Here is a 20,958-nt window from a genome sequence, read left to right as displayed (position 1 = left end):
AGAGGAGGGCCAACCAGCTCCCAAAAGTCTCCCTCCTCGTCTCCTTCCTCTACCCGCTGGATCTTTCCCCTAGCGCAGTGCTCTATGTCCTTGAGAGCAGAAGCGATCTCCAGCGCTTTCACCCGCTCCTGCGCGCTCGACGACGCGCCATGCCAGACGAGGATCCGGCCAGAGGGGCACCAGACCACACTCACAGCGTTGGTTGCGAGCAGGGAGGAAGAGCATGGGACGCGAGAGACGCAGGGGAACCTGGAGCCGTTGATGCGAAGCATGCATGGGGAGGAGGGCACTTTGAACGTCTTGAGCTCGTGGAGGTCTTTCCTGTTGAGCATCGAGACTGCACGAGGAGTTCCTGAGTTTCTGCTCCTCTCCTGCTCTGCCTGCTCATCACATGCTCCGGTCACGAGACAGTCATGCTCCCTCCCACCATCTCACCTTCAGAAGCTGTGAAGCTTCCTTTGCCGTCTGCCCACCGTCAACCTCCTGCTCCCAGTGAGCCCCTGACATCGTTCTACACCTCCTTACCTTGAGGCCTGACGAGATCTCCACCGAAAGGTTTGCCTCCTTTGGTGCAGGAGACGCGACATCTCTGCCTCCTCCTTCAGCACCCTGCTGCTTAGCAGCGCTTGCTCCTGGCTCCTCAACCTCCTCTGCATTCTTCGAAGTGACTTCACTCATCTCCTCCTCCCTTTCCTTTGCTGCCGACTCATCCTCGTCCCTTGCCTGAGCCTCTACTACTTCTTGTCCATTTTGTCCGTCCTCCGCTTCAGCATGTGCCTCCTCTCCTGCTTCCCCGAGTTCGACCTCTTTCTCGCCTTCGCATCGTTCCTCAACCGCCTCTGGCTTTGCTACTTCCTGTGATTCTTCCTTGATGCCAAGATCTTGTTCTTCCACCACAGCCTCTGCCTCCTTTTCTTCTCCTTCCAACGTAGATTCCCCATCGCCATCCTGCTGCCTCTCCTGCCCCTCAGACGCTTCAGGCCTCTCCTCCCCTTTCTCATCGGTTTCCACTTGCTTCTCGGCAAGCTCCACGTCCTTCTCCTGGAATTGCCCTTCCTTGACTTGATCTGTTGCTGCATGCATGTCTTCTTTTTCCTCCTCTCCTCTTCCCTTCACCTCATCCTCTGCAGCAGCAGAGTCATTCTCGCTGAAACCACTCTCCTTCTGCCCTCCTTGTGCCTCCGAGGCCTCGTGCACTTCGCCATGGAACTTCGTTTCCACTGCTTCGCTCGATCCATTGACACCAGTCGCGTCTATCTCCTCCGGATCAGCCTTCAAGGGTGCGCTGCCATTGCCCTCTGGTCTTTCGTCTCGGTGCATCTTACCATCTTGCTGGTCCTTGAGCACACCCGCGTCACGGGTATCCGAGGGGTGCAAATGCTGCTGCGCTGCTGACGCCTCTCTCGTCTCACTTGCGCTCGGACCGCCCGTAGCATCTGCCGCCTGCTCGACGTTGTTGGCTGCTAACACACATGACATCGTCAAACAGGGTGAAGTAGGTCAGAGGATCTACAACCTTGCGGGAGAGGACTGGGTTTGTAGGTCCTCTTCAGCTGCACTCTGATCCTCCTAGCACGCCACGAGATCACGGGGAGCAAGGAGGAGCATGATAGGACGAAGCAAAAGAGGCGGAGGGACTTTCTGGAAGAGTGATGTTTCTGGGGAGGGCGGGGAGGCTCACCTTGTCGAAGGAGTCGAACTGAATACTCCGAAGTGAACCTGGAGGAGGGAAACGGGAAGAGAGGGGAAGAAGAGGAGAGGAGAGGAGAGGAGCAACAAAGGAGAGGAGGAGAAGGCATGAGTCGGATCAGACTACGGCAAGTGGCGAAGAACTAGCAAGGGCACACCCCATGGCTGGCAGTCTGACTTTGGGCCTTCTGCATGCCAACAGAAGGAATGAAACATGAGCCATATTGTCTCCACCAGAGATCAACAGAACCTGAACGTCGAGGACAACCGTTGTCCCAAACAAGCCGACAAGAAGGTTCCGGATGCTTTGAATGCCTGTTACCACAACTCTCATCTCAGGCCGCGGCAGCCAACGCTTACTGAGTCCGGCCACGTTCTTCCCATCCACAGCCAGCAGCACATCGTCGATGCTTAGCATCTTGCTCTCCGCCGCTGCGAAAGAACGTCAGGAGAACAAGGAGAGGATACAAACGAAGCAGGACAAGGAGAGCAAGGAGAGCAAGGAGAGGTCACTCTTGCTGGTAAGACAATTCTCGTCCGTCAACCCACCTGGTCCATCCGGTTGGATGCCGCAGATCCTGACGAGCCCTTGCGTGTCGTGACGGAACATGAGGCCGATGCCGTAGAGCTCTGAAGCATGAGGGGATCAGATAGAAGTCTTTCAGACAGCACCTGCCATGGAATTCACACTCCAGCTGCTCACCAGGGTTGCTCGGGGGGTGCGGATGGTTGGATGGCGGCGCATCTTGCTGCCTTGGATGATTCAGCATGCTCCTAGAATCGTTCTTGTGAGGGATCGGAGGGGATCAGACGAAGCATGCGAGATGAATTTCGCAAACCGTTGCTGGCCTCGGGGAAGGATATCAAAACATTACGGGGATCCACGATGGTGCCTGGTAAGGGATGATTCAGACAACAATGATCGATCTATGGCAGATGGCATGAGAAACTGTTGATCTTCTGCCTTGTAGCATCTGTTTACCGACATCCCTGCATACCTTGCATACTCCTGTCGCTCTCCCTCCCTCCCCTCCCTCCCCTCCCTCCCCTCCCTTCCTTCCCTCCCCATGATACCCGAAAACCAAATGCTGGCACCCTGAAGGCGGTCCTGAACTTTTTCCCCCTCCGTGTAGAGTGTTTGAATTTTTGATAAAATAACTTGAAATTTCAATTATAATTTTCGTTTAGTATCCGAAAACTGGCATAAGAGTTGTTTTCAAAGATTTGAATCGATCACCCTACCCCTGTTTCCATCCCTCGAGATCGGGGTCCTACCCCACTCTGAGTCACTGAGTCGTGGCCGCTGAGGCGGGGAGTCCGCCGCAGTAGGCTGAGTCGGCCCCGCCGTGACAGGCTTTTCCGCCTCTCAGTGCCTCTTCACACTGAGGCTTTGCCGCAGTGCAGGCGCCGCCGGGCCGCACGCCGCCGCGCGTACCTGGCATGCCCGGGTATGCCACGCCGAGTGCCGGGACTCGCCGGAAACTTCGCCACACCGGCCGTAGATAACACAAGAACAAGACAGACTTTCTCAACGTGATTTCATAGCTCGGGCTCCATTTCATAATGATAGCTCGGGCTCCATTTCATAGGTCGGGCTCACTGTGATGTACTACCGTAGCTCTGGCTCCATGATGTAGCTCGGGCTCCGGGTGGGATATGACACTGATCAGCCAGAGTCCAAGCACTCACTTGCGTCAGCCGAGTTTGCCGCGCCCGGCCGCACGAAATTTACTCAGTGATCAACTGATCGGACTCGGTTGTTGTACCGTACCGGGTGACACTCTCGGAGGCTCAGCGGCAGCGGGGCCCGGGCCAATAATTATACTTTTCTCTACACAGGACCAACTGATTAGTCATCAGGCTCAGAGTCAGTCTGCTGGCTACAACCGTCAAGTTTGTCTGATCGCCCGGCTTAGATGAGCAACGAGCGACTAACTGACGACACAACAAGATGACGCCTTCGTCTGATACTCTGCAAGGGCGTACTTTTCATCCCCAGTCACGCCATCTCCAGCAGAAATTTCGTAATCCTTGCTCCTGTCTCGATCCTTAAAAAGGGTTGTACTTCCACTGCCCAGCAGCTCCTCCATCGGATTCAGCTTCTCATATCTCCCCTCGTCTTGCTCCCCAAAGTCATCCTCCCCTCCTGGTGTGCTCTCCGGCTCCTCCTCTTGGTGAACCCGTTGCTCCATCTCAGGTTTCTCTTCTGCGCAAGAACGTGCGATGCTCGCTCCCCATGCTACAGGCTTCAACTCGTGCCAGACGATGCTTCCCCTGTAAGCTCTTGCCTGCACAGCCGCGACCAGCTCTTGAACACCTCGCTTCACCAGCACCTTTTCTCCTCGCATCTCAGCTTCGAGCTCGAAGGTCTGAGGAAATGACTTGAAATGCCTCCAGTTGACCTCAACTTCTAGCGCAGCTCCTTCGCCCTGCTCGATCCCAGAGATCCTCTTCCACCAGTCTTGATGCCTCTTGTCGCCCTTCCAGCCGGACTCGGACTCTAAGCCGCTAGCCGAGTCTTGATCCGGTTGAAATTGAACCGGCACCAACACTGGGATGATATACCTTCCTGTCTCACACGCCCGCGCGAACTCCCTCCTGCAGTTGGCGCTCTTGACGTACTTGTCGCTCATGAAGACCACAAACACCTCGCACCGAGACACCCCGAGCTCCATCTTCTGCATGTGATCTTCACCAGGGTTGATCCCTCCCTCCACGTCGAGCCAGCACTGCAAGCTTGTCTGCTCCTCGATCCGCCGCTTCACCTGCTTCACCATTTCTTGCGTCGAACACTTGTGCCCCCACTGGTAGCTCAAGAAAACCTGCGGAGGCGTGACGTCGAAGACATCCACGTGCATTCCACATGTAGGACATTCAATTTTAGCCGCAAGGTCGCGAGCAAGCTTGCTCAGACACGTCGGTCTGCTGAAGAAGTGAGGTACAGTCTTCTGCTTCAAGCACGACGGACAGGGGGAGCTGGAGCTGTTGAACTCAAGCATCTCCTTTACAAGCTTCTTGTGACCACGTGAGCAAGCGATAAAGTTCACCATGATCTCCCGTTGGATGAAATCTTCTCTATCTAGCCCTCTCTGTTTGGTCGTGATGCCGGTTCTTCGATCTTCTATGGCTCTTTTCACCTCTGAGGGATCAAATGTGCCAACACCTTCATCGCCCCGCGAGTGATCTTGAGACTTGGACATCTGATACAAGCAATCTTCGCACAGAAGCATGTTCTGACTGGTGACATCCAACAAGTCTTCGAAGCTCCCTCGTCCGTGATGCAACTTCATAATGATACTGTCATACAGCATGCACATCGAGACTTTGTCATCCTTGATGTACTTGTGGAACACCTTGTATCGCTCCATCTTCTGTATCCTCTGCGGCCACCACTTGTTAAACCTTCTAGGCCCTTCAATGTGCTTGTGATAATAATCCTTCAGAATAACAGGGATGATGACTGCTTTGCTCGTGGTCAACATGTTCCATCGCTCGCAGAAGCTTCCTCCTCCTTGCTTTGCTTCAAGCTCATCCAAAAACTCGGTCGAGATGCACAAGATGTTCACGAGGCAATTATCAGTCAGATCGCTAATTTGCCTCTCACATCGGTAGATCGTGCATGTGAGATCTATGCAGCGTTTCTCTGCGTTGTATATGTTCATCATATTTCCTTCAATATTGCACGCACACTCTCCTGACTTCACTCCATACGAAAAGATCCCAACCTGCACCGCCTCCTTGCCCGAGCCTTTCTTATCACTCCTCCTTTTCACCCCCGGAAAGAACGCCTCCAGCCGCTTCAGGTCTTTATCCAAGTTCTCGATCTGCTGCCTCGTCGACGCAACTGCTATCACCATATGCTTGCCTTCGTCTTCGCGCCAGCTCATCACAAGTGTTCGCCCCCAGCCCTTCATCACCGCCATCGAGCCGCTGCAGTCTACCTCAAAGTGGCGAGCGGCGGACAGCACGACCAGCCTGTCGATGAAGCCGATGGGGAAGAAGTTGTACTCGCATTGCAGGCGTGCGCACAGAGAATGCGAGTCCCTCACTGCTTGCTTGTGCTGATGCGTAAACGACGGGATGATGCCGGGGCAAAGCAGCTCCCTCTTGGTCTCCTCGTTTTCCGCATCAACCATTTCCCCCGCACCCAGGAAGTGTGCCAGGTCGCAACCCTGAAGCAGGGCCACTGCCTGCTCGACCTCCACATGGCTCTTAGTGAAGCCTATCTCAGCTGATCTACATGACTTCCCTGACTTCTCTTCGCTCCAGAACTTGCTGTTTGGCTGGGGCCACAGGTACTCGAACATGTCTTCGTCTATGATGCCCAGGTGTAGCAGCTTCTTCGTCTTCTTTGACTTGGTTGGGTCCTGGTGGAAGAAGTCGAGGAGATGCCGCCAGTCATGTCGCATCACGCCCTTGAATACGTCGATCATCCATTCGATGTCAATGAAGACCGTGTCTTCCACGGAGTACTTGCTCTCTGCTTCCCTGCTATGCATTGCTTTCAGCTCCCGACCGAAGTACTTGAGGACTCCCATGTCGTGCAAGAAGCTCGTCACTATCTTCTCTTCTTTCTCTTCGACTTCTGCTTCCTTCAACATCTTCAAGTATTGCTCTACCTTCAAATAAGGCTCGTTCTTTGACTGAACTTCCACCGCATGTCTCAGCTTCAGGTAGGGCCGAGGTATGCTCTCATTCCACCACAGCAGCTCCTTTGCCGCCTGGCACACAGAGGCTCGGAGCTCCTTGATTCCCTCTCCCTCAAGACAGTTTACTCTGAAGCTCCCGCCTTCGCGTATGACATGTAAGGGAAGAATATTCTCGTCTTCTTCTTCTGACATCTTTTTCAGCTCCTCTTGCACACATTTTCTCACCTCCTCGGACTGATCCTCTATCTCGCTCTGCCCAGCTATGTCGATGTGCGTCGCCACCAGCATCACACTCGCTCCCGGCACTCTTGCTTGCAGCGTTCGCAACCAGGTAGAAATCATCGCCCTCAGCTCCTTCATGCTCCCTGCGGCTCCACCTGCACTCATCTCATCTCTCGTCGTCCTCACGTTCCACACCAGCAGGTACAAGGCCCGCCTCACAATGAAGTACTGGTTCGTCTTGCCGTAGACCTCTTGTCCCCCGAAGTCCATCACGTCGAACGTCAGCCCGTCAGCCCCATCAGGTTCCCATCTATCCAGATCTATCCCGATCGTCCTCTTGTCCACATCGATCTTGCCAGCCTTGTTCTCCACAGAACTTAGAGCTCTGAACACGCTCGTCTTCCCTGCCTCCCCGTTGCCAATCAGAATGAGATTCATCCTTTTGTTTGTCTCGCTGTCCGTCTTGACACTCTGCATGTACATGAAACTTGCTTCTCCTCCTTGACCGGCGATCTCTGGTGGAGGCAGCTGCAGCCGTATGCAGTTTTGGCAGTTCATCTCCTTCAGACTATCTCTCATGCTGCACAGCTCATCCAAGGGCAGGCTGGAAAGGTTGGGGTTTCCGGAGATGTCAATGGTCCGGATAGGGATGGCGACTATGGCAATCCACCCCGGGAGGGTCTTCATTCTCAGTTCTCGTATAATGTATCGTTTCATGCTACCTGTTCGCAAAGACAGGTTGAGCTCGCCTTTCTCGACGCTGTAGCATTTTCCCAGCTCTCCGTTTGACATGAGCAGCTTCACGGCGTCCACAGCAAGAGGCTCCTTCTGCATCCCGAAGAGGTAGTGAGACTTGGCCAGGTCTAGCCTCTCAGCGAAAGGCTTTCCCGCTTCGCTGACGTGCTCACGGAATTCCTCGATCTTCTTGAATGCTTCCTGCGCGCTGGGATTGGCAGATACAAGACCTTCCTCCAGGTCGTGTATGAGAGAGCGTCGATCCTTGCAGTGTTGACACATGTCTGATCGTTCTTCTTCCGATTTTTTGTCGAAGTAGCACAAGCAGCACTGAAACAACAATCAGCGATTCTCTGACCGCATGCTCCCAACAAGATACTTACTCGCTATTCAATCGAATAGCCCATTCATCCGAACGCAAGCACGGAGACAGCACAAGAAAGTCAGCAAATCTTTCGCAGACCTTACTTTTCATCTCAAGATACTTACTCCCTATCCGGTTCAACCCATCAATCCGACCCCGAAGACAGCACAAAGCACAAGCACATGTCAGTCAATCGACTCACTCCTGTGGCCGCATATTTCAAGTGAGATACTTACCGACTATCCGATCCCGCAAGTTGTCCACACAACCCCAAGCACCGAAAACAAGCACAAACAATATCAGTCGACTCCTGAGCGGATTGTTCATCAACTTAGTTACTCACAGACTATACCCGCACACACAATCCCGTGGGAGTCAGATCAAACCAGAAATTGTCAACTTCAGTCCCTATCGACCCAACGATTGCATGTTATATCAAGATACTTACCGCCTATACGATCGAAGATCCCATCCATCCGATCCCAAGCACGGAGATAGGGGCGCGATCAATGTCAGCTTGCCCTCCACGGGCCGGAGAATTCAATCAAGATTCTTACCCACTACCCGATCCCGACAACAAGCCCATTGCATTGTAAAACCAGCGATTGAAATCAACAAGACGTAAGTCAATCATCCTCTGACTGCATGCTCCCATCATGATACTCACTCGCTATCCGATCCCGCAACCCATCCAGCCCACCCAAAGACAGCGAAAAGCACAAGCATTGTCAGCCGAGAATGCCTGACCGCGAGCTTCAATCAAGACACTTACATTCTATCAAACCCGTTCGAGTGAGCAACCAAACACAAATATTATCAATGAATCAATGTCAGTCCCCTCTATCCCCTGAGTGATATGTTATTCAAGACACTTACATACTGTCATTATCCCCGCCCGCACAACCCCATCCGAGTCAGCAACCGACCAGAAATCAATGATGTTAGCCTGAAACATTTCCGCACGGCATCATGGCAGCAACAGACTTACAAGCTGTAAGCATCATGATGATGCCATCCAGGAACACACACGGAAGTGCAAAATCCAATGTCAGCCAACACCCGCCTACATGTAATGATCAAGATCCTTACTCGCTATCCGACCCAACAGAACCCAGCATTCGATAATGTAAAAGTTTCAAAGTCAGATCGCAAAAGTCCAACAGCCATTGTATTTACGCATTTTGAGCTGTTGGTGGTGTAAGCATCGACCACGATCTGGAGCAACGCGAGTCAAAAGCGATCTATGAAGGTCACCACCAAGTGTTCCAGCAATACAGGAAGAGAATGATGGAAGGAAGAGATGTGGGGGGGGGGAGGGGGAGGGGGAGGGCTTAAATGAGAGCATCTCCATCACGTATGCAAGGCCAGCAAGCGTCTCATCTCAGCTGCTCCTTGCCTTGCAGCGATAGCAGTTGGACGGCATCGCCAGAGACAAACGTGGGGGGTAGGTGGGTTGTTTATATGTAGGTTGGAGAAGGGGGTAGGGGTTGTCGAAGCAAAGGGCATGGCATAGGACTGCAATAATCACCTCGGCTAGAGCGATTAGATCTTATAAGTGTATCACTAAGATCAAACGAGGATGAGAGAGGGATAGGTGCTTCAGGTGGTATGGTGCATGTTCCATCAGTCACGGCTGGTAGGGTGTCCAATGAACTTGAAAGAAAAGACACTAAGGGTAGGGGAGGAACATTTAAATATGTCATCTAAACTTTGAAAATTAGTTGACAAAATTTTCAACGGTACTGAAATGAAAGATAAGGACTCGCCATGGAATTTCTAACATCGCCATCATGGCGATCGGTGCCCCCGTACCCCCTGCTTCTGATATCCTCTATATCTCTTGCTAGTGGCGAACGCATATGTCCCTACCCTTCAACACTGTCCCTCCACTACACCACCCTTTGCTAGTCATCCAGCCAGCTCGACTCGGGCTCGGAGGCGACTCTGCATGTGACAGTGTTCCTTCAAAGGAATGATATTTTGTTCCTCCAGAGGAACCATCGGACAAGCATTCCCGAGTTCCGAAGTCACAAGTTCCTGACATGGCGCCGGGAGGGCGCAGTCAGCCGTCACCGTCGGAGGGCAGCGGAAGGGAGGGCTAGCCGGGGAGATAAAGAACAGTGGCGTGATAGCACATGGTGACTCCGAATGTTACATCAATTCTCATCAGCTTTGTGGGCTCTGGGTTCAGTGGCGGCGGTACAGTACGGTAGGACTATACAGTTTCCCCGGGCCCCCTCCCAGAATGGAGGGAAGCACAAACAATTTTTCTTTTCCTGACAGTGCCCCTGATTGTCAAGGTACATCTTGGCCGAACTACGGCCGATTCTTATCCCCAGTATTCTCAGGGATTGTTCAAGTAGTCGTCAAGTGACAAGGGCAGACTCCGGGAGGCGGGCCCTGAGGCGAGCCGGGCGCCGCAGCCTATGACGGTGGGGGGATGTGGTCAGTCACTGGAATTTGGTATCCGATTGCTGCACGTGCGAAATGGCGGAGGAAGAGATGCTGTTCGTGATAGACAAGAAGGGCGGGAGGGCAGGAGAGGAGGAGGAAGGCGTCAAGAGTCGCAAGACAAGCCGCAAGCAGGACGACGATGCCCGGGAGAACAAGAAGAAGGGAAAGAAAGCTCCGTCCTCCAGCCAAGATGCGGGTGAGATGGACGGAAAGGGAAAACAGAAGAAGAAAGGAAAGGATGCTGAAAACGATGGAATAGACATGGAGGAGAAATGGAGGCAGCTTCTGTTCGGAGCAAGTGGGGCCGAAGCAGACGAGGAGGCAGCACAGGAAGAGGAAGTGGCGATGGTTAGCTCAGGAAGCAAGGATGTCCCTGCCTGGCAGGACGAAGACGACAAGAATGTTTCGGTTGACATCAAGTCAAAAGATCGCCTCAAAAAACTTCGCAAAAGCGAGGAGGAGGAAGCGATTGATGGCGAGGAATATGCTCAGCGACTTAGGAGCCAGGTGCTCAAGGTCAACAACAACGTGTCTTGGGCGACGCGAGCGGCAAACGTCAAGTCGGCAGATGGCGAGGAGGACGGGATGAACCTGCTGAAGTCTACAGCAAAGTTAACGGGCAGTCAGAATCGACTCCTCCCTTCTGCGGTGCTTGACGTCGAGAGGATGAAAGACGCCAACATCTCCGATGTGCCGGACTGTGTCATCCAGACTGTTCGGTTTCATACCAACAGCCAGCTGATGATGACTGCCGGCCTGGACAAGAGGCTTCGCCTCTACCAGGTCGACGGGAAGAAGAACCCCAAGGTACAGAGTGTGTACTTTGAGGACTTGCCCATCACCAGCGCAGAGTTCTCGGCTGACGGAGACGAAGTGTTTGTCTCGGGTCGTCGGAAGCACTTCTATGTGTATAACCTGGCGGCAGCGCAGATCGAGAAGGTTGAGGGAGTCCTGGGGCACCATGATCGCGTTCTTGGACAGTTCTGCGTGTCGCCTGACAACAAGCTCATCTCCATCCTGTCGACATGTGGAGGCGTTCAGATCCTGTCGAGGAAGACGAAGCAGAAGATTGGCGATCTCAAGATGAACTGCGACGTGAACTGCTGCGCCTACAGCCCAGACGGCTGCTACCTCTACACTGCTGGAGATAGCCCGATCGTGTATCAGTGGGACATGAGGACGAGAAGGTGTGTAAGGAAGATCGAAGACGAAGGCTCTCTCAAGATCTCGTCGTTGGCTGTCACCGGCGACGGAGGCCTTCTTGCCTGTGGCTCGCAGAACGGAGTTGTCAACACGTACGACGTCCGGGGGTTCCATGGACATGACCCTGACGCTTACGGCGTCATCCATCCGGCAACCAGGAAGTCCGTGATGAATCTTACGACCTCGATCTCGCAGCTTCGATTCAGCCCGGACGGGCAGGCGCTGGCAATGGCGTCGCATGTTAAGAAGGAGGGTCTGAAGATACTTCATGTCTCCTCCAACAGCGTCTTCTCAAACTGGCCCACGAGCTCCACACCATTGCACTATGTCTCGTCTGTAGATTTCAGCGCTAACAATCGTTTTCTTGCAATAGGAAACGACAGGGGGAAGGTAGATCTTTCCTGCCCCATTATTGTTCATGACTTGACCATTCTATGCAGGTTTTGCTCTATCGGCTCAAGCACTACCTGTAAGAGTAGCACCAGGAAGAAAACGAATACAGGAATAGACCCTAATATGCATCTACATCATGAAAACCTTGATCACCTCCTCTGCAAGGCGACACTTGTGCTGCAATAGAAGCTCAGACAAAGTGGAGGGAGAACTCATTCACCTCAAGCTCCTCTTTGGCATTCTTGGACCAAAGCATGCAATTATCCCACAATTTCTCGTTCAAGCTAGACCCGCGAGGCCTATCCAGGAATTCGGTTTCTTCAGAAGCGAAGCTTGTGTAGACTGCACCGACTTCGCTTACACTTGATACTATGTTAATGTTCCTTCAACAAATATAAGCGCAATAATCTCATCAGCGAATATTCTTACCTGAGATCTTTCACGCTAATTACTAAAGGTTCTCTTATCAAATCTCTCTGTCTGAACTCTGCGACCGAATGCAGATTGATTCGGACGATCAAAAAATCTTTGATAGATTGAGAGCCCATTTTCTCTTGTACGTCAGTTTGTTCCTCTGTAGCAATCTGCCTTTTGATTGATGTCAATGCCAATAATTGATGATATGAATCTTCCTCGAGCTCCCTTTGCCCCGAAGGTACGTATTTCCTGCCGATAGCCGCCACTATTCCAATCACATCAAATTCATCGCTGTTGGAAACATGGTCAAGGTTGTCAATGGAGAGAAATTTCCTCTCCGAGAACAAACTAGCTGCTCTGGAATCGTGAAAAGCAGAAATCTGAGTTCCAGGCAGAAAGGAAAGACACATGCGATCATTTTTGGTGACTTTGCCGCACTGTAGATTGCAGATCGAAAGACATTTTCCTTCTTGAATGGATTCGACGATGGATGGTTGAGGTCTCCAGCAGGTGATGTAAGCTTGAACAGGTGACTCCGAAGCTAGCTGCTGCAAGCAGGTAACCTTGAATCGAAAGACAGGACATGCTGCGCTCTCTTTCATCTCCGTCGTACACAGAAATTCTGTCCTTAAATCAGCAATCTGTTCAGAAAGATTGACATTCTCATCGCTGTCATCGCAACAAACCCTCTTTGCCAAAAATTCCTCCCAACACTCCTCGTGCTTGCGGTTTACTTCTTCCCGGGCCCTAGCATATAATTCTAATGATTTCCAAACCTTCCTTCCTTTCGAATCAGTTTCCATCACCAAAACAGGAAAGACTCTCTGCACGACCACCAGAATGCGAGGGACAACGCCACCGCCAGGTCTTATCGACTTGAGCCCAAAAAAAGGTGGCTTGCACTTTTGCGCTCCAAGCTTGGCATACCATTCAGCCCTTCGAGTATTGTTAACTCCAGCCTTTAATGCTATTCCTTTTCCTTCTCGATGAATGATTTCACACCCGTACAATCTCAACTTTTGTCCCACGAAAATCTTACCTCCTCTCACGAAAGTGACCAAAACCTCGTCCAAAATGACATCAACGAAATTCCATCCATCTGTCATTCTTACTGTGGTTTCTTCAGACGTAATTTCAAACACGCAAAGAACCAAATGAATTGACGCAAGCTCATCTCTTTCTTTGATCCTCGTCAAAACACTCCGTTTCCCCCGAACATATTCTATGTCGTACCTATTCAGAAGTTGCAAGAACACTTTATCGGCAGAGAGGCAACTTCCTCCAAAGATCGACGGAAAAGCTCTCTCCATGGAAGCTAGTTTCCAAACAATCAAGCTGTAGTGCTGTTTAGCCCACCCCTCATCGAGTGACTCTCCTGTCTTATTAACTGTTTGCAACCTCGAAAACATTTCATCCACACCGACTTGGGCATGATTATTCTTTGTTTCCCGCTGGTTACTGTCAAAGAATATACTGCTTTCACAAGGCAATTTTACATTAACTGCATTTTTGGCAGTAATCCCAACAATTTTGACATAGTCTTGGATACTGATATTTCCATTTGATTCATCTGAAAAAGGAAATGCTCCATGCACTGCGTCGTGAAGACCAATTGTAGCAGTTTTGGACAATTGTAGAACATTCGAAGTACCACATAGCTCGTGCACAACATTGGATTTGTCACCCCGCGGGGAGAACAGCAATTTGGGCGTGACCAATTTCTGATCAAGTGGCATGTTCTCATAAAGGTAAGAATCAGAAATCTTTCTGCGTTCAACTGTCTTCTCTTTTGATGCTGTACACTCCGTCCGCCGCGGCATCTTAAATGGCTTGCGAAATCTTGAAGCAGAGGATGTCTTGCAAGAAACAAGACCATATGGCGTTGAGTTAGTATTGGAAGAGAACGAAGAGCTAGGAGTTGAGTTTGATATCGGGGTGACACACTTGTCCTGAAGTCGATCTGAACTTTGCGACAAGCATTCCGTCTTTGATTGGTACTTAGATCTGTGATCAACCTCAGGCGAACGAGCAGAAAAATCTTGAGGGGTTGCATTGAAGCTATTGAAAGTTGATGGCTGTGACAAACTACTTATTCGTCGACCAGAGTTCTGAGTGCTGAGAAATGTTACAAGTGAACATCAACACGACAGATAGTTACCTTTCAACAGCACTGGAAATGCAAACTACAAAAGGCCCCGTCGAATCAAGAGATTTCTGATCGACATCGTAAACAGATCCTAAACTCAACACAACAAAGAAAATTTGAGCGGGTACCTTCGGACTTGGAAACATTTTCCTATCAGTAGGGGAAGCCTCATCCCGAGTTCCGTTCGTATACCCGTTCATACACTCAGCCTGCGACTCACCTTCCTCGACACAATCAAACCCCGAGAACAACGCCTCTGCTTTCTTCAGTCCTGTACTTGACGCCTGTAGCCGTCTCCCCCCGCCCGTCGTGAAGCCTTGCCAGCTGTCCCCTGACTGGCCTGCGAGGGTAGCCTGGCATTCCTTCTCCGCACCTTCTTCTGTCTCTCTGCCAGCCTCCTCGCCTGCCAGCCCTGAGAACAACGCCTCTGCTTTCTTCAGTCCTGTACTTGACGCCTGTAGCCGTCTCCCCCCGCCCGTCGTGAAGCCTTGCCAGCTGTCCCCTGACTGGCCTGCGAGGGTAGCCTGGCATTCCTTCTCCGCACCTTCTTCTGTCTCTCTGCCAGCCTCCTCGCCTGCCAGCCCTGAGAACAACGCCTCTGCTTTCTTCAGTCCTGTACTTGACGCCTGTAGCCGTCTCCCCCCGCCCGTCGTGAAGCCTTGCCAGCTGTCCCCTGACTGGCCTGCGAGGGTAGCCTGGCATTCCTTCTCCGCACCTTCTTCTGTCTCTCTGCCAGCCTCCCCGCCTGCCAGCCCTGAGAACAACGCCTCTGCTTTCTTCAGTCCTGTACTTGATGCCTGTAGCCGTCTCCCCCCGCCCGTCGTGAAGCCTTGCCAGCTGTCCCCTGACTGGCCTGCGAGGGTAGCCTGGCATTCCTTCTCCGCACGGTTCTTTCTGTTTTGATTTGTTGGTTTCACCGTCTTGGTGTGATATATGCGGTAGAGTATTTTTTTCTGGGTCTTTTTCGGTTGTTTGGTACTCAAAATTAAGTTCCACATTCCCGGTTGAGGTCAGATGAATCTCAATTTTTGACTGCAATGATGCAAGGCTATGACTTCCTTCACACATTACTATTGTTTCTGAAATATCATTTTGATTTCCCAACATTTTATTCGATTTCTCGGTTTCAGATATGCACACCATTTCAAAGTCATGTTTGTCAAATGAGGTTCTTTTCACTTTCTTCAATCCTGAGTCTTGAATTTCATAAGAGGTGTTCACGCATGATTGATCAGTTGCTGTCTGGGATTGCTTCCTCTTTGACTTGTGCACCGCACCATGAACCTGTCCTTCTTGATTTGAAGGAAATGCCACTTCAGGTGGAACAGAGTGTTGAGATCCCAAGGACTCATCGTAAGAGAATGAAGCCAGAGGTGCAGTCACCTCACTGTTTGCAACTGCTTCTTGCTCCTGACAAGGCTCGCATTTCTTTCTGTCGAGGCTCGCATTTCTTTCTGTTTCTTTCTGTCGACTGCAGAATTCTTTGTTGAGTGTATACCGAGATTGTTCTGGTCTGCTTTCTGTGGGTTGAAACACATTCTCACAAAACTTTTCTGAGAAACACTCATCGCCACTGCTGGCTTCTTCTGTATTGATCACTTCGCTGCTAATGTGATACATTCCCAAACGCAGGTCCTTGCGGTATGATCCTGTAGATCCGTTCGGGTCTTGTTCAGCACCAAAACTTGCTGGTGAACGGGTGTACACACCAGTTGATAGCATGGCATTTGAAAGATCATCTTCAAAGAACACATCATATGACACGCTATCCACAGCGGCCATTCTCTACCTCCAAACGGACAGCCTACTACGCAGCAAAACAGATTCTTACGTGTTCAAATTCTTTCAATCCCGTGAGATTCTTGCTGTTGTCGCGCTTTCTTCTCACCATCATCGACCCTCTCTCATATATCCCTCCCCTTCTCCCTCTCCTCTTCCCTGTCCTCGGCCTCTCCTCGTCGCTACCTTCCCACCACTGATACGAGGTTGTCGGCATGGAAAGAGCGGGAAAATCTTCGATACCGCATCCCCCCCACTGACCCTACTTACTGACTCCTGAGGCATCCGCCGGACTGAGTCCGCCGGATGCTGACTCGGCGGCGGGCGGCCCGGCCCGGGCCGCCCCGACCCGGCGGCCCGGCCCAAATACTTGAAGCGCCCCCCGGGCTGCTGAGGCCGGCGACTCGACTCGCTGCGGGCAGTGGGCGGTGGCGTTTACAATCATGGCAGGAGAGTTGAGGAGGCTTGACCGGGCCTGGACTGGCATTCCGAAGTTCCCCAACCGTTGCGTTCGGAGCTGTCATGGTACAGAAATGGTACTAGAGGATATAAAGCAAGAGCCCGAAGAAGTTTACAGCGGCACTCGCCTCATAGTCAAATATGACATACAGAGTTTTCCGTCGTCAGCCTCTTGGTCCCCCACACCCCCATACCCTCATGGTCCATAATCCTTCAATTGTCTCCATCTGTCTCTTACGTTTCCTGCATTTGACCCTTGCCAGGCAAGTACCTCCTTGCTGACAAACGATCTCATCGCTTCATATCCTGGCAGCGGAGTGTTCCGATCTTTACCACACCCTTCCCCAGGAATCAAACTAGGACTTGCTCCCCTGCTCTCCTCACTCGCGATGTGCACTGGCCCAGTCCTCCCTCCCCGCACCATCCGCTTCAAGGAGGACTGGCTACCGGCTCCCAGCAGCAGGCTCTCGCTCAAGCGTTCGCTCAGACCCGTTGGCATATCCTGCAAGCCTGTCGTGAAGGCATCGGGAGAGGGAGAAGGAAGAAGGAGCTGCTTGACGAACTTACTGGAGGCCAGGAGGAAGGCAACGGAGTGCAGCCAGGCTCCGGGGGATGTAGAGGCAGCATGACGCCATGGAGGAGGCACCGATGCCGGGTCATGACGACAACTGTACTATAGGATGTTTGATAGAGGGTGATGTATGAATAAATGTTTTGGCTGTCAGCTTGCAAGAGCGTGTGCGACAACGATTAAGAAGTCAACCATCTGAGAAGCGCATGGCAGGATGAGAATGGGAGGATGGGATACACACGATCAGCACATACCATTCCTGGCTGAACACTAGGGCGCTTTAATGGTACAGATCTGTACCATGAGGCTCATGTGGGAGCAAGGATGCATCCGATTGACGATGTCGCATCTGTCACAGCACAGCACAGCACAGCACAGCACAGCACAGCACATGTAACATCATAGAATATCGTAGTAAAGCTTGTGTGTGGGCTGTTTGTCCACCAACGAATAGATCAGTAAACCAAGTGAAACTTCACTACCACCTGCCGCGGTGCAACATCATTCATGATTGGGCTACTGAAACTACTTGATGTCTCTCTGATCTGATCCAGAAGACCCTTCCATTGAGCAATCATCATCATCGGACGGTTTTCCAGCATATCTTGGCTGAGCTGAGGGTGCCATCGTCGGAGCCTTCAAGTGTACTTCGAAATTTGAGTAAACAGTTCGAAATCTTGTTGCCAAAGATGGCCGCGCGGCACTGGCCGGCATTGATGGCCCGGCCCGGACTCGTAGGCTGAGAGCCCGGCCGGCGGCGCCCGTGACGGTGGCCCGCCGGGGTCCGGGGCCCGGGCCCGGGCCCGGGGTGACGGAATACTATGATGGTGGGCGGAGTCGGCGTCGGACCCGGAATTTTTTGACAAGATGATAACGGTCAATAACGACAATCAAATGAATCGGTTCCTTTCAGTAAGGGTGGTAAGCAAGTGGAAAAGGGGGGTAGGGGTGCAAGAACGGTCGAGGTATGTGATATAGTGATCGGGATGAAAGCGGCGAACGAGCGAAGGAAAGATGGTGGCAAGGGACGGGCCGGGAAGGGAACGAAGAGACATGGAGGGTTCAAGTTGAGACCCTAGGACAGTGACACGTAGAGGAAGTGAACTTAACCAGGAAGAATCAAGTACAGGACTCCGGGAGTTAAGAGCACGAAAGAGGAAAAAGTGCAGGGATACATGGCGGATGCATAGAAAAGTACTCGGGAAGACGCAGAGGCTTTGAAAGTGAAAATTCATCTGGGAGAGAGCAGAATACAATTGACACAGAACATCTGACATGCGCCTCCAGTCTTCAGCGTCGTCCTCTTGTCCTCCAAGTTTGGCATGAGGTACAACCACTGAGCATTTCCCGTCAGAGTCATCGTACGATGCAAGATCAGGAGGAGGTGGTGAAGAAACGGTAGTCTCGTCAGTGATCGATGTTTTCCTTTACCTTTCCTTAGGAGACACTGTGTCGCAAACTCTGCGATTCTTGCTGCCCAGGTGATCTCCTGCCATGTATTCCTCGCTGAACTTTTTGAACCGTGAAGTCGGGGAATGCACTGGCAATCGCACGACTGCTTCTCTCCGATGGAAAATGGTGGCGAGTGACGTGTTGAAGCGTGTTCTTGTAACGATGATGGCAGGATCGAGTCGAACGAGGTTGGTTTTATCTGCAGAACTGTCAGAAGAATCGATATGAACATGATCATGATGATGATGATAGTGGTGGTGGTGGTGGTGATGATGATGATATGAGAAGGAGGAGGAGGAGGAGGAGGAGGAGGAGGATGGGAAGGAGGAGGAGATGCTTGTGACGAGTTACACCCTTGCAGTTCGAGTGGCTCTTGCTTCACTGCAGCGACGCTGTCAGCCGCTGCATGATAGTCGGGCATGCGAAAAGCAACAAGGCAAGAGGCAGGGCCCGCTGGCTGACATGCTTGTGACAAGTCATGGCAGCTGGGTTGCCTCCTGACGCTGAAGTCTGGCGGGAACGGTCTTGCCCTCGGTCTGAGCGGGTTGCAGCTGGCGAGCAAGGTAAAAGAGTTTGTGGGTTGCGTCAGTCTTGCTTGTCAAGCAGCTCGCTGTCCCTCCTCCTCCCTCTGTTGCTAGCGGGAAGCCGCTCTTGAAGGATACCTGTGGGAGGGTAGAGGAGGCTCGAGGGGAGGAGGGCACCTCTTCTGCTGTCTCATATGAGTTGATGTCAGGCGGGGAGTGAAGCGTCAACGGTCATGTCAGCACGACGATGTCCGCTATTCCTCAGCACGATAGGATCTAGCATCGAGGTCGCGAACCAGTACATCAGGTCTTGCTGCCTCTGACTCTGTCCCCTCCTCCTCTTGCCCCCTTCCTCTCCCTCCGTTCTCCTCTTCCTTCCTCCTTGTTCCTAGCACTCCCTCCTCCCCCTTCCTCCTTCCAACCATTTCCTTCCTTCGTCACTCTGCGTCAGACCTTCCTCCTCCCACCTTGTTTGACTTCTTCTTTCTCTCCTCCCTTCTCTCTCTGACCTCCATGGTGAGCAGAAAGATGTATCCGTCCGAAGAAGACAGCTGGATACAAGTAGGACTGCCGCCGCAACTTTCTCCTCAACCCCAGCCCCCCCTCCCCTCTCCTTTTCCTCCTCCTCCTCCTCCTCCTTCTCCGCCTCTATGACTCTCATCTCTCTGCTCCTCTCGCTCATCCTCTGCCTGCTCTTCCTCCGCTTCAACGACTCCATTCCTCCTCCGTCCTCTCGCCTCCTCTCACACCACCAGCAGATTCGTCGCTTCCATATCCTCCGCGAGGACTTCACTGAGCACAACGGCATGCTGGTCCGGACCAAGGCGATCAACCGACCGACGGTAGCGCAGCCGCTGCCTCCTCCCGCAGAGCAGGCTGACGGCTGCCGCAGATCCTGTCGAGGTACGAGCACATAATCGAGGACATGTTCTCCGGGGACGAGGAGGAGGATCGACTCGAGGAGCCGCTGGAAGGAAAGGAACTTGTCCGGCAGCAGGAGTAAGAGCTGGATGAGAGGCTGAAATGGCTGGTGCTGACCCTTATACTCCCCCCTCCTCCTGCTGCTGCTCCGTCCTCTTCTCATCTCCACTTGCTCTTCTCATCCATCCTCTTCTTCTCATCCTTCGCTTCTCCTCCTCCTCTCCTCTCCTCCTCCAGGATCTTCAGCGACATCCTCGTCAAGAACGAGGTCATGTCTCGCACGCACCATCTCAGCAAGGGGCTGGAGGAGGCGGAAAGTCGCGGTGGGTCAAAAACTTCCCTGATGGTGAAGAGCAAACTGACCCTGAGATGCAGCTCACAACTCAGAGGAGAAACATCAATGATACACAATGTCTGTGCAGATCTCCTCCTCCTCCTTCTCCTCCTCCTCCTCCTCCTCCTCCTCCTCCTCCTCCTCCTCCTCCTCCTCGTTCCTCCTCTTCCTCATTCTTTCTCATCCACATCCTCAACCTCCTCGTTCCTCTTCCTCTCCTTCCTTCCTCCACAACTTTATCAAACTCTGGCTCACAGTACGAGTCTGACGGCACATGGAAGGACCCGGACGTCTCCTCCTCCAACTTCCACCAGAGGATGAAGACTGTCAGCGGCGAATTTCTTCTCAGCTCCTCTTCCAGCTCAGGCCTGGCATCAGCCAGGAGTGAGGGCAACCAACAATCCTTCTCCTCCACCTCCTCCTACACTGCCGTTCCCTGCTCCTCCCTTGGCTCCCTCCGACCTCCTGGTTCTCCCCTTCCTCCCCCTGTCCATCGGCCGATCAACATGAGAGAGAGGGAGGAAGGTGAGGAAGAAAGCTCGTGTGTGCCGTAATATCTCATGCAGCCTCTCACTTCCTCGCTCCTCCTCCTCTGCCGCTCAACACTGCGTCCCTCCTGCTTGCCCTCTTTCCTCCTCCTCCTCCT

General features: G+C 52.3%; 4 protein-coding genes across 4 annotated transcripts; 2 read left to right on the top strand and 2 right to left on the bottom strand.

Annotated features, from left to right (window-relative positions):
- Window positions 1-3,620: 3,620 nt before the first annotated feature.
- On the bottom strand, window positions 3,621-7,577 carry GUITHDRAFT_116126 (hypothetical protein; the record flags this gene model as incomplete). Its single annotated transcript, XM_005824572.1, has 1 exon — window positions 3,621-7,577. One exon carries the CDS (start codon window positions 7,575-7,577, stop codon window positions 3,621-3,623), a length of 3,957 nt encoding a protein of 1,318 aa, XP_005824629.1.
- A 2,881-nt stretch (window positions 7,578-10,458) lies between these two features.
- GUITHDRAFT_77909 (hypothetical protein) lies at window positions 10,459-11,789 on the top strand (the record flags this gene model as incomplete). Its single annotated transcript, XM_005824571.1, has 2 exons — window positions 10,459-11,706; window positions 11,757-11,789. 2 exons carry the CDS (start codon window positions 10,459-10,461, stop codon window positions 11,787-11,789), a joined length of 1,281 nt encoding a protein of 426 aa, XP_005824628.1.
- A 2,426-nt stretch (window positions 11,790-14,215) lies between these two features.
- On the bottom strand, window positions 14,216-15,270 carry GUITHDRAFT_144780 (hypothetical protein; the record flags this gene model as incomplete). The annotated part of the gene is made up of 3 exons (XM_005824570.1): window positions 14,216-14,234; window positions 14,285-14,340; window positions 14,401-15,270. 3 exons carry the CDS (start codon window positions 15,268-15,270, stop codon window positions 14,216-14,218), a joined length of 945 nt encoding a protein of 314 aa, XP_005824627.1.
- A 3,177-nt stretch (window positions 15,271-18,447) lies between these two features.
- On the top strand, window positions 18,448-20,382 carry GUITHDRAFT_144779 (hypothetical protein; the record flags this gene model as incomplete). Its single annotated transcript, XM_005824569.1, has 10 exons — window positions 18,448-18,479; window positions 18,523-18,562; window positions 19,019-19,096; window positions 19,140-19,205; window positions 19,267-19,364; window positions 19,582-19,618; window positions 19,816-19,899; window positions 19,950-20,056; window positions 20,216-20,301; window positions 20,354-20,382. 10 exons carry the CDS (start codon window positions 18,448-18,450, stop codon window positions 20,380-20,382), a joined length of 657 nt encoding a protein of 218 aa, XP_005824626.1.
- Window positions 20,383-20,958: the final 576 nt, after the last annotated feature.

This window comes from Guillardia theta (genome assembly GCF_000315625.1).
Source record: "Guillardia theta CCMP2712 unplaced genomic scaffold GUITHscaffold_92, whole genome shotgun sequence".
In the NCBI taxonomy this organism is placed as follows: Eukaryota; class Cryptophyceae; order Pyrenomonadales; family Geminigeraceae; genus Guillardia; species Guillardia theta.
The sequence above is the reverse complement of the archived record's forward strand: the minus strand, read 5'-3'. Positions and strand labels throughout refer to the sequence as shown.